The sequence below is a fragment of the Hippopotamus amphibius genome, chromosome 2, assembly GCF_030028045.1.
Source record: "Hippopotamus amphibius kiboko isolate mHipAmp2 chromosome 2, mHipAmp2.hap2, whole genome shotgun sequence".
Taxonomy (NCBI): domain Eukaryota; kingdom Metazoa; phylum Chordata; class Mammalia; order Artiodactyla; family Hippopotamidae; genus Hippopotamus; species Hippopotamus amphibius.
The window spans coordinates 186561129-186574141 of record NC_080187.1 but is presented as its reverse complement, the minus strand read 5'-3'; the positions used below and the strand labels follow the sequence as shown (position 1 = coordinate 186574141).

Here is a 13013-nt window from a genome sequence, read left to right as displayed (position 1 = left end):
AAATGTCTATCGACAGATGAATGGATAAAGATGTGGTACATAAATGCAATGGAATACTATTCAGCCAGAAAAAAAGAATGACATAATGCCATTTGCAGCAATATGGATGGACCTAGAGATTATCATACTAAGTGAAGTAAGTCAGATAGAAAGACAAATATCATGTGATATCACCTATATGTGGAATCTTAAAAAAAAATGATACAAATGAACTTATTTACAAAATAGAAAGAGATGCACAAACATAGAAAACAAACTTATGGTTACTAACGGGGAAAGGTGGGGGGAGGGATAAATTAGGAGTTTGGGATTAACATATATATATACATACACACACACACACCCTATATATATAAAAAAGATAATCGGGACTTCCCTGGTGGCACAGTGGTTAAGACTCCACATTCCCAACGCAGGGGCCTGGGTTCGATCCCAGGTCAGGAAACTAGATCCCACATGCATGCCACAACTAAGAGTTTGCATGCCACAACTTAGGCGCTTGCATGCCGCAACTAAGGAGCCAGCGAGCTGCAACTAAAGGAGCCCTGGAGCCGCAACTAAGGAGCTCACCTGCCACAACTAAGACCTGGTGCAACCAAATAAATAAATAAATATTTTTTAAAAAGATAATCGACCAGGACCTACTGTATAGCACAGGGCACTCTACTCAATATTCTGTAATAACCAATATGGGAAAAGAATCTGAAAAAGAACAGATATATGCAGGGACTTCCCTGGTGGCACAGTGGTTAAGAATCTGTCTGCCAATGAAGAAGACACGGGTTCGAGCCCTGGGCCAGGAAGACCCCACATGCTGTGGAGCAACTAAGCCTGTGCTCTAGAGCCCAAGTGCCACAACTACTGAAGCCCAAGCGCCTAGAGCCCATGCTTCAAAAGAAGACAAGCCACTGCACAGAGAAGCCCCCGCATCACAATGAAGAGTAGCCCCCACTCTCTCTGCAACTAGAGAAAGCCCATGCATAGCAACAAAGATCCAATGCAGTCAATAAATAAGGAAGTTTTTAAAAAAAGGATATATGTATATGTATAGCTGAATCACTTTGCTGTACATCTGCAATTAACACAACATTGTAAATCAATTATATTCCAAAAAAATTAAAAATAAAAAAAGGAATTTCTTAGTTCTACATACTGTTAAATATGTCTCTCCTTTTTTTAATTGCATCTGGAGTGGATGTGAAATACATGTGATCTCCGGGAAAAAAATGATTGCTGTATTGAGATAAATATAATTACTCTTCAATACTCATGTGAAATAAGGAAAATTCAGTACCGTGCTATAAATCTGGTAATTCTCCAATCATTTTTAATTTAATAAGAAATTTCAGGGCTTTTGTTTGAGTATATAATATGTCTTTCTAAAAATTAAAACTATCTTCTAATTTATGTAGTTACCTATTCTTAGGACTTCAATATTTACTCTCCAAATGTGATTCAGTATGTTTTTGAGAGAGATGGGAGGGATTATTATTATTATTATTTTTTTGCTTCAAGAAATTCTTTCATAACTGAAATTTTATTGGTTGTTTTGAGGATCAGTACACAGATATTTCAATTTGTACACAATTCTTAACATACGTACCAAAAATCTAAAAAATCATGTGGTTGTGATTCTTTTCTGAAGTTATTCCAGTGACTTTCCAGCTTAAAATTTGGAGGCAAATTTTCCTTAACAGGATATCAAGTACCAATATCTTCAAATATTGATATCCTGTTACATCTGAAGTCCCACTAATTCACAATTTAATATCATATACACTACTCACTCCAATTGTCAATCGTTCACAGCACATTAACAAAGTTACTAGAAGAACTGGACTACCACAACGAAAGATGTTACAGGGTGCACAAAATTCTGACCAGGAGAGCCGAGATCAAGGAGTGAGTAATTTGCTTTAGGAAACAATTCTACCAAAACCAGAGGAGCAATTTAAAGTGTTCAAGACATTAAATGCACAACTGACTCCAAACTGCCATTTAGTATGCTTTGTATTATAGGATATAAAAGCTACCCCCCATCTATGGAATGTTAAGCTGACACCCAAGACAATCAAAGCCTCCCATATTCAATATCCCACTATCTTCTGGTTGTACCAAAAAATAAACAACCAGCAAATGATTTCACCTCTTAAAAAAAAGCATGTACACTTAAAAAATGGGATGAGGTGGGATTCCCTCCTTATTTTTAAAAACGTTTCTAGAGCTACTAAAAAACTTGCATTTGCAAAATAGTTGACAAAAATATTCCTCTGGATTGTACAAGAAGGGAGACAGGGACCACTGAGGACCAGGTGTGTGATATTAATCCGACTTGGCTTCTTTCTCTCCTGCTTCATCAGAGGCTGGGCTCTCCTCGTCTTTAGTTTCTCCGTTTCCTGCAGGTAAGTCTTCTTTAGTCTCTTGGTTGGCCACTTCGGCCTGTCTTCCCTTTGCTCCCCTTTTCCCTTTTGTTTGCACTCTTTGGTCTGAAGATTTATCCTTTCCCGCCGCCTTTCTTGGCTTCGTCTCCGCTCTTGCGGGAGCCGGTTTAGCCGACAACCTCGCCGATCGCCTCTTGGGCTCCTGCTTCGCCGCCCCCTCGGCGGAGCGGACCTTCCTCTTGGGCATCGCGGCGGCGGGGCGGGCGCGTGCCGGGTGCCTGCGGGCCGCGGCGCGCCGAGAGCCGAGAGCCGAGAGCCTTCGCGGAGCTGGGCTGTCTGGCCGCTGCCGCTCCTCCCGCCGCCGGGATTATTTTTAATCTCTTTACTGTTAAGGATTAAAAAGATTTTTTTCTTAGCATAGCTTAAATAGCTTTTTTTAAAACATTACATACTAATTAATTATGACAAAATATAAAAGTTCAGAGAAAAACGGTAAGTCATCTAAACATCTTTGCAGACAGCCTTCTCTATTGGCACAGAGATGTATGCATACAATTTTACATAAATAGGCTCGTATAATATGTGCAAACTTTAATATGTTTTAGTACATTTATCTTTAAAATGAAATAAAGTATTTTGCATTCATGCACATACATGTATACATGCACATCTATGTATATGCACACATGGGTGTTGCTGAGTTTTAGGATTCCATTGGCTTGGAGGCATAATATGGGGAGATTAAAAACTGATAGTGCTCATATGTATATTTTAGGTTTTAATAAGTTTTTATTTGGTACATACTGTGTATTGAGATTGGTGAACTGGAAAATGCTAAAGCAAGTATTAAGACTCTACCATCTAATACAGATTATCAATACAGTAGAAGTTTTCTTATCCATTTGTTCATTCATTCAATAATACGTGTTGAATTCAATAATGTGTGTTGAACTAGTTGAGACTATATATTAAACTTGTATTGAGGGCTGAACTGTGATAGGCAATTAGGAATACAAAAGTAGAATGATTTAGATTTGTTGACAGTTGGGAACTGTTGGATGTACCTGATTAGAAAAGTGACATGATGAAATATATTAGGAAAGTTAATCCGGCAGTTCTATGTCATTTGAGTCAAATAAAAAGAGTCACTACAGCCTAGTGATAATACCACGGACCTTAGAATTAGAGGGACTAGGGTTCACATTCTAACTGTGTTGAATAGAGAGCCCAGAGGTAAACCCACACACCTACAGTCAATTAATCTTCGACAAGGGAGGCAAGAATATACAATGGAGAAAAGACAGTCTCTTCAGCAAGTGGTACTGGGAAAACTGGACAGCCGCATGTAAATCAATGAAGTTAGAACAATCCCTCACACCATATACAAAAATACACTCAAAATGGCTTAAAGACTTAAACGTAAGACATGACACCATAAAACTCCTAAAAGAGAGCATAGGTAAAACATGCTCTGACATAAATCATACCAATATTTTCTTAGGTCAGTCTCCCAAGGCAATAGAAATAAAAACATAAATAAAAAAATGGGTTCTAAGAGGGAAGTTTATAGAAATACAACCCTACCTCAAAAAACAAGAAAAATCTCAAATAAACAATCTAACCTTACACCTAAAGAAACTAGAGAAAGAAGAACAAACAAAACCCAAAGTTAGTAGAAGGAAAGAAATTGTAAAGATCACAGCAGAAACAAGTGAAATAGAAACAAAGAAAACAATAGTAAACATCAGTGAAACTAAAAGCTGGTTCTTTCAGAAGATAAACAAAATTGATAAACCTTTAGCAAGACTCATCAAGAAAAAGAGGGAGAGGACTCAAATCAATAAAGTGAGAAATGAAACAGAAGTTACAACAGACACCGCAGAAATAAAAAGCATCATAAGAGACTACTACAAGCAACTATATGCCAATAAAATGGACAACCTGGAAGAAATGGACAGATTCTTAGAAAGGTATAAACTTCCAGGACTGAATCAGGAAGAAATAGAAAATATAAACAGACATCACAAGTAATGAACTTGAAACTGTGATTAAAAATCTTGCAACAAACAAAAGCCCAGGACCAGATGGATTCACAGGAGAATTCTATCAAACATTTAGGGAAGAGCTAACACCCATCCTTCTCAAACTCGTCCAAAAACTGCAGAGGAAGGAACATTCCCAAACTCATTCTACGAGGGCACCATCACCCTGATACCAAAACCAGACAAAGATACTACAAAAAAAGAAAACTACAGACCAATATCACTTATGAACATAGATGCGAACATCCTCAACAAAATACTAGCCAACAGAATCCAACAACACATTAAAAGGATCATACACCATGATCAAGTGGGATTTATCCCAGGGATGCAAGGATTCTTCAATATACGCAAATCAATCAATGTGATACACCATATTCACAAAGTGAAGAATAAAAACCATATGATGATCTCAATAGATGCAGAAAAAGCTTTTGACAAAATTCAACACCCATTTATGATAAAAATTCTCCAGAAAGTGGTCATAGAAGGAACCTACCTCAACATCATAAAGGCCATATATGACAAACCCACAGCAAACATTATTTTCAATGGTGAAAAACTGAAAGCATTCCCTCTAAGATCAGGAACAAGACAAGGATGTTCACTCTTGCCACTACTATTCAACATAGTTTTGGAAGTCCTTGCCACAGCAATCAGAGAAGAAATAGAAATAAAAGGAATCCAAATTGGAAAGGAAGAAATAAAAGTGTCACTGTTTGCAGATGACATGATACTATACATAGACTATCCTAAGGATGCCACCAGAAAACTACTAGAGCTAGTTATTTGCAAATGAATTTGTAAATGAATCAACAAAGGATAATCTCCAACATATATAAACAATTCATGCAGCTCAATATCAAAAAAACAAACAACCCAGTCAAAAAATGGGCAGAAGACCTAAATAGGCATTTCTCTAAAGAAGACATACAGATGGCCAAGCAGCACATGAAAAGCTGCTCAACATTGCTAATTATTAGAGAAATGCAAATCAAAACTACAGTGAGGTATTGCCTCACACCAGTCAGAATGGCCATCATCAAAAAATCTACAAACAATAAATGTTGGACAGGGTGTGGAGAAAAGGAAACCCTCTTGCACTGTTGGTGGGAATGTAAACTGATACAGCCACTATGGAGAACAGTATGAAGTTTCCTTAAAAAACTAAAAACAGGGCTTCCTAGGTGGCGCAGTGGTTAAGAATCCGCCTGCCAATGCAGGGGACACGGGTTTGATCCCTGCTCCAGGAAGATCCCACATGCCACGGAGCAACTAAGCCCGTGTGCCACAACTATTGAGCCCATGTGCTGCAACTACTGAAGCCCACGCACCTAGAGCCCGAGCTCTGCAACAAGAGAAGCCACGACAATGAGGAGCCCAAGCACCACAACGAAGATTAACCCCCACTCACCACAATGAAGATTAACCCCCACTCACCACAGCAAAGAGTAGCCCCCACTCACCACAACTAAAAGAAGGCCTGTGCACAGCAAAAAAAAAAGACCCAGCACAGCCAATAAAATAAGTAAATAAATAAATAAATAAAATTTATTAAAAAAACAACAACTAAAAATATAACTACCATATGACCCAGCAATCCCACTGCTGGGCATATACTCAGAGAAAACCATAATTCAAAAGGACACATGCACAGTGTTCTTTGTAGTACTATTTACAATAGCCAGGTCATGGAAGCAACCTAAACGTCCACCAACAGATGAATGGATAAAGAAGATGTGGTACACATATACAATGCTATATTACTCAGCCATAAAAAGGAAAGAAATGGGTCATTTGTAGAGACATGGATGGACCTAGAGACTATCATACAGAGTGAAGTAAGTCAGAAAGAGAAAAACAAGCACTGTATAGTAACACATATATGCAGAATCTAGAAATATGGTTCAGATCAACCATTTGTATGACAGAAATAGAGATGCAGATGTAGAGAACAAACATGGACATCAAGTGGGGAAAAGGGGGGCCAGTTGGGATGGGATGAATTGGGAGATTGGGATTGCCATATATACATTACTAATAAGAAAAAAATATCAAATTGTACACTTTAAAATATATGCATGTCAACTATATCTCAATAACGTTTTTTTTTTTTAATTTTTGGGGGGGTACACCAAGTTCAATCATCTGTTTTTATACACATATCCCCGTATTCCCTCCCTCCCCTGACTCCCCCCCACACCCTCCCCTGACTCCCCCCCCACCCTCCCCTGACTCCCCCCCCCCACGCTCCCCGTCCCAGTCCTCCAAGGCGTCTTCCATCCTCGAGCTGAACTCCCTTCGTTATACAACAACTTCCCACTGGCTATCTATTTTACAGTTGGTAGTATATATATGTCTATGCTACTCTCTCGCTATATCTCAATAAAGTTCTTAAAGAAAAAAAAAAAGGAAAGAAAGAAAGAATGAATACCTCACCAGACAGGGCCCCCGCATCCCTAGGCCTGGGCAGGGGAAACTTGCTTCCATAGAACGTGGGCCTGGCTTCCCCATGGGTTATTCTGGAATGACTCCCGGAAGTCGGTGCTGGAGTTCAGGCTAAATCGAAGTTTAATCACTTCTGTTCGTGCTCCGGGATCCAGTCCTTCCACACAACTTGATGCGTTTCAAACCCCTGCGGAGCATGGGCCGAGAGGGTCCCGCCTGGTCCCACGTGCTCTGGATGCTTCTGGAAGGGCCCCTCGGGTCCCCACCCGGCAGACTCATACGCACTTCAGCTTAGGGGCCTTCATGCTCCCCTCAGCCCTTTGAAGGGAGCTCCGTCCCCCCAGGGTAGGATTCCAGCCCTGGGGAGGCTGGGGTGGATGAGGAACACAGCCTTGCGGTGTCCAGGGCCTGAGCCAGACAGGGCGGCCGCGCGCCACGGGGACCACACAGCATCCAGACCAAGGCCTGGCTCCTGACCTCGCGGCGCGGGTGGGGCCAGCTGGGACAAGGGACCCTTGGTGGCCTTGCCCGAGACCCCCTCTCAGCGTCCACCTCAGTTTATAGAATCAAGTTTAGCCGCGTTGGAGAATGTGCTTTTTCTGCGTAAAGGCGCTCGCTGGGCGCCAGGGCCTCTCCTGGGCGGGCTTGCAGCGCCGCGAGGAGGTCTCGCTGTGAACCCTGCCCGAATGCGAGCCCCGCGTCGGCCGAGCGCAGGCCCGCGGGCAGGACTCAGCGAGACGAGCACACGGGTGTCGAGCTCAGAAAATGACCTGTGGCGAAGCTGAGGGGAACAGACCCGCCCCGTTCCTGCCCTCAACCATCCCCGTTTGGCGCAGAATCGGAAGGCCCTGGGTCCCCCAGCAGGTGCATCTTGGGACGAACCGGGAGAGTCTCCACCATTTTCTACCCGAACCTCCCTGGGCCTCCGTTTGCTCTTCCGCAAAATGAGGACGTCACTGCGTCCGCCTCCAGGACCGCGGACCAAGCCCCCACTGTGCCCCCACCGTCCCCGTCTCGGGGTCTGACTCCGGAAAGTGCCCCCGAGAAGGAAGGCCCACCGCCCGGAGGGCAGGGAGGTGGGCTCCCTTATGCTTTTGCTTCTCTTAGAAGTGATTCTTCCCCTCGTGGGAATGTGCCTTCCCGCAGGACCGTTTCCGGTGAAAGTCTCCCCCCCCCACCCCCCCAAATCCCGCAGCACTGCTGCCTTCCGAGCGGCTCCCCCACAGGATGACACTCGCCACCCGCACCTCCACTCCCCGTACCCGAGGCCCTCGGACATGTTGGTGGGGAGCCTAGGTCAACTCAGGGTCCGTCTGTCAGTCGTCTGTCTTCCAGGGCACCTTGCAGCTCTGCCTCGGGGAGGCGCATGGTAAGCCGCACGTGAAACCCTAAGAATAACGGCTTCAACTCGGGGGCCTGGACGTGTCCACTTCGTGGGGCTAGCACCCGGTCAGCAGGAAGGAGGGCCCGGGGCTGCAGGGGGCCTGGGGAGCACCCAGTCAGACCTGGGATCCTGGTGTAGAGCAAAGCCCCAAAATGGGCAGAGAGGGATGTGGGGCTGCCAGGGTGGGGAGTGAGCAGGCTTTTTAAATTTTAATAAAATGGCTTATTCTATGACTACCTGGGGGTAGATATCTCTAACTTTTAAGTTTCCTTTCTCACTCGTCCTGAAAGAAAGTGTTCTGGGAGAGCCCCACAAGTACAAAGATCACAAACCAGGAATCCTTTCCATGTAAGTGTGAACATCTGTTTTCTCAGAACCAGAAAAATAAATAAATCCTGTCCCTCTCACGCTCAAAACAAAACAAAACAAAACAAAAAACGAGAGAGAGAAAGAAATATCACCTCACACCCATTAGGTAATATGAAAAACAGGAAATAATGAGTATTGATGGGAATGTGGAGAAGTTGGAACTCATGCATTGTCGGTGGGATTGTAAAGTGCTGCAACCAATTGGGAAAACAGTATGGTAGTCCTTAAAAAAAATTAAAAATAGAACTACCATCTTATCCAGCATTCCCACTTCTGGGTATATATCCAAAAGAATTGAAAGCAGGGTCATGAAGGGATTTTTGCACACTCATGTTCACAGCAATATTCACAATAGCCAAGAGGTAGAAGCAACCTAAATGTCTATCAGTGGATGAATGGATAATTAAAATGTGGTATATACATACAATAGAATGCTATGCAACCTTTAAAAAGGAAAGAAATCCTGTCACATGCTACAACATGGGTGAACCTTGAGGGCGTTGTGTTAAGTGAAATAAGCATCACAAAAGGATAAATACAATATGATTCCATTTATATGAAGATGAAGTATCTAAATTAGTCAAATTAATGATATAGAAAGTAGAATGATTGTTACCAGAGGCTGAGGGAAGGGGGCAAAGGGAAGCTGTGTTTAATGGGTATAGAGTTTCAGTTTTGCAAGATGGAAATGTTCTGGAGATCTCTTTCACAGCAACATAAATATGTTTAACATTACTGAACTGTACACTTAAAAATGGTTAAGGTATAAGTTTTATGATATGTTTTCTATTACTATAAAAATTTTTAAACCATTCTATGCTGTTCCAAAATTTAGAATCTTATTAGATAAATAATAGTGATAATATTGATAATAGCATCCATAACAATGTCAGCAGGAATAAAAATTTCCATTAAATGAGAGCCTAAAAACAATCAAAATCAGGCTTCAGTCTTTGTAACTGTTGGTCTATTTCCTATTTACCTTCACTCCTGGGGTACAGCCCTTAAGGGCTCCCTACTGAAAACCTAGGGTTAATTCATTAAAATAAACATGTTTACTCCTGGAACCTGTTTTCACACCAATAAAATTGGAATAATGTCCCTTACTGCATTTACAAGATTGAGGTCTGATGATAGGAGATAATGTATATGAAAGTGCTTTGTAAAGCAATGTACCAGCATGATTAACTTATTTGAACCTGGGAGTCATGTTGAATATCTTTGCTTCTTTGCCTTCCATATCCTGTCCAATAGCATGTCTTGCCAATTTTACCCCCTACATTTCCTTCAAATCTGTCCACTTCTGGGACTTCCCTGGTGGTCCAGTGGTTAAGACTCTGTACTCCCAACGTAGGGGCCCCAGGTTCAATCCCTGTTCAGGGAACTAGATCCTGCATACCACAACAAAGATCCCGTGAGCCACAACTAAGACCCGGCGTGACCAAATAAATATATTTTTTTTAAAGTCTTGGGACTCCCCTGGTGGCGCAGTGGTTAAGAATCCGCCTGCCAGTGCAGGGGACACGGGTCTGAGCCCTGCTCCGGGAAGATCGGAGCAACTAAGCCCGTGCGCCACAACTACTGAGCCTGCTCTCTAGAGCCCATGAGCCACAACTATTGAGTCCATGTGCCACAACTACTGAAGCTCACATGCCTAGAGCCCATGCTCTGCAACAATAAAACCCACCTCAATGAGGACCCTGTGCACCACAGTGAAGAGTAGCCCCCGCTCACTGCAACTAGAGAAAGCCCACGCACAGCAACAAAGACCCAACACAGCCAATAAACAAATAAAATAAATAAATTTATTAAAAAAAAAATTCTGTCCACCTATGTCTTCACCAACACTCCCCTGACCAGGCCACCATCATCTCTCACTTGAACCATTACAGTTGTTCCTTATTGGTCCTCTCTTCCACTTTGTCCCCTCTAAATAATTTATTATCCCTATTTTAGCCATCCCTGTTTTAACCATGCAAATCTGATTGTGTTATGCCCTTGCTTAAAATACCATTCAATAGCTCCCAAGTGATCTGAGGATAAAATTAAAAATCCTTAACTCAACTCTGCAAGAGGAGCCCTTCCCTTACTTCTCCCCATTGCAATCTGTGCTCCAGTCCCATGGCATTCCTTCAATTGCTCACTGCCTCAGGGCCTTTGCTCATGCTGTTCTGGCTCCTCCCACCCCACCCTATGTCCCACTGCCTAGCTCACTATTTATCCTTCCAGTTTCTCAGCTTAAGTATCACTTTCTTAGGGAAGCTTTCCTTGACTTCCATATCTAGGTCCTAGAACTCAGAACTTCTCTTTTATAGCACTTGTCACAATGGCAAGTAAATAATTACTGGTGTAAGCACTTAATACTGTCTGTTTGCCCCTGCTGGAATATAAACTCCTTGGTGGCAGGGACACACCTAGCTAATTTATTACTGTATTACCAGTGCCTAATACAGTTCCAAAATCACAACAGTGCTCAATAAATATTTGTGTCACACATGAATAAATGAATCCTTCTTGGGTACACACCGGTTGAAAGTTTCTTGTTCTGCCAGAGGCTGGGGCATTGAAAGGCATGGGTGGAGGAGGAAGCAGGGCAGACCTTTCTGATCGCTCCTGCCTACATCCTCCTCACATTTCCCACTCGCCTTTCCCCAGCTCCACCAAAACACAGTAGTATCTGTCTCATCACAGGCTTCTCTAAGAGTGGCCCAATGGAAATACTGCCAGAGTGGATATTTGTGAAGCTCCGTGGGAACTGTATCAGGAAAGAGAAGATTCTCTTTGCTAGTGCCAGAAGTGGAACCCCAAAAGGGAAGCCAACCCACAACTCCCGTGTTGCCCTTCCAGGTAGGGGGCTCACAGTGGTGAAAACAGTCTTCTGGTCAGCCTTTTCTTACCCCTGCAAGTTTGGGGGGTTTTTTCTGTTTTTTTAAATATTAACACATATTCCTGTGATACAAAGATACTAAATGATACAAAGAAAAAAGCCTTACTCCCAGGCACTGAATTTTCCTATATAGAAGCAGCAACTTTCCAGAAACATTCTATGTAAACGTAAGCAAATTTATATATTTTCTCCCCATGCACACACCTTTATACAAAGGTAGCATACTGTTCACAGTGTTCTATACCTTGCTCATTTCATTTAACAGTATAGCTTGGAGATTGTCCCATATCAGTTTATATAGGGCCACTTCATTCTTCACACTCGTATAGTGTTCTATTAAATGCATGTCTCATAATTTATCTATCCAGTACCTTATTTATGGATATTTAGGTAATTGCCAAAATTTTGCTATTATAACTACCAGTGCAATGCATATACTTGTCTAAGTTTCATTTTACACATTTGGTTATTTGCATGATTAAGCATCTAGAAGTGGAATAGCTGATTCAAAAGTATAAATATTTAAAGTTTTGGTAGATATTACCTTATCTCCCTCCATAAAGCTGCACCATTTAAACTCCTACCAGTACAATGAGAGAGTAGCTATTTCCCCAAACCATCACTAACTGAGAAAGTTGTCAAACTGTTTTATCTTTGCCAATCTGATAGGTGAGAAAAACTATATCCTGGGGTGGTTCTATTTAGCATTTATATTAAATGAGGCTGGACATCTTTTCATATATTGAAGAGATTTGAATTTCCTTTTCTGTGAATTATCCATTATGCCCTTCATCTATTTTTCTCTTGATATGTTATTCTTTTGTTATTTAATTTGCAAGCACCTTTTACATTAAGGAAAGTAACCCTTTGTGATATGAGCTTCAAAGATTTTTCCCAGCTTGTTGTATATTTTTAACTTTGTGTACACATTTTTCTATGTAAAAATTGTTAAGGAATCAAATTTATCAATCTTTTCTTTGTGGTGGCTTCTGGGGTTTGTGTAAAGCTTTAAAGGCCTTCCCCATGCTGACTTGAAAATAAGTCTCATCTTTTCTCCTGAGACTTTTAGGATGTAATTTTTTACATTTAAAGTTTTGATCCATCTGGAATTTATTGTGGTGTATAGTGCAAAGTAGAAAACAAACTTTATTTGGAGAAACTAATTATCCCCAAACCATTTACTAATGAATCCTTATCATCCCCACTGATTCAAAGTGCCACATTTAGAACGTACTTAATGCATACATTTTGGTTTACATGTTTTTTCAATTACAGCACTGTCATAATATGTTTTAATATTTAGGAAGCCCAGCCATTCTACATTTCTAATGAGACATTTTTTAGATCTTTAAAATTTAGATCTTTTTAGATCATATTTTAGATCTTTTAGAAATTTCCTTTTGAACCTTAGAATCAGCTTTTTCAGTTTCAGAGAAAAAACGTATTAGCATTTTTATTGGGAATGCATTAAACTTAAGATCAGCTTACTAAATCAACTTATC

At 41.4% G+C, this 13013-nt stretch overlaps 1 protein-coding gene across 1 annotated transcript; it reads right to left on the bottom strand.

The window, feature by feature from the left end:
* Positions 1 to 2276: 2276 nt before the first annotated feature.
* On the bottom strand, positions 2277 to 2628 carry LOC130846189 (non-histone chromosomal protein HMG-14-like). The gene has a single exon (XM_057724276.1). It carries the CDS (start codon positions 2626 to 2628, stop codon positions 2323 to 2325), a length of 306 nt encoding a protein of 101 aa, XP_057580259.1. The 3' UTR covers positions 2277 to 2322.
* Between the last annotated feature and the right edge of the window lie 10385 nt (positions 2629 to 13013).

What these genes read in the sequence shown, in the direction of transcription:
- LOC130846189 (XM_057724276.1), bottom strand. Translation starts at nt 2,628, where the DNA reads ATGCCCAAGAGGAAGGTCCGCTCCGCCGAGGGGGCGGCGAAGCAGGAG.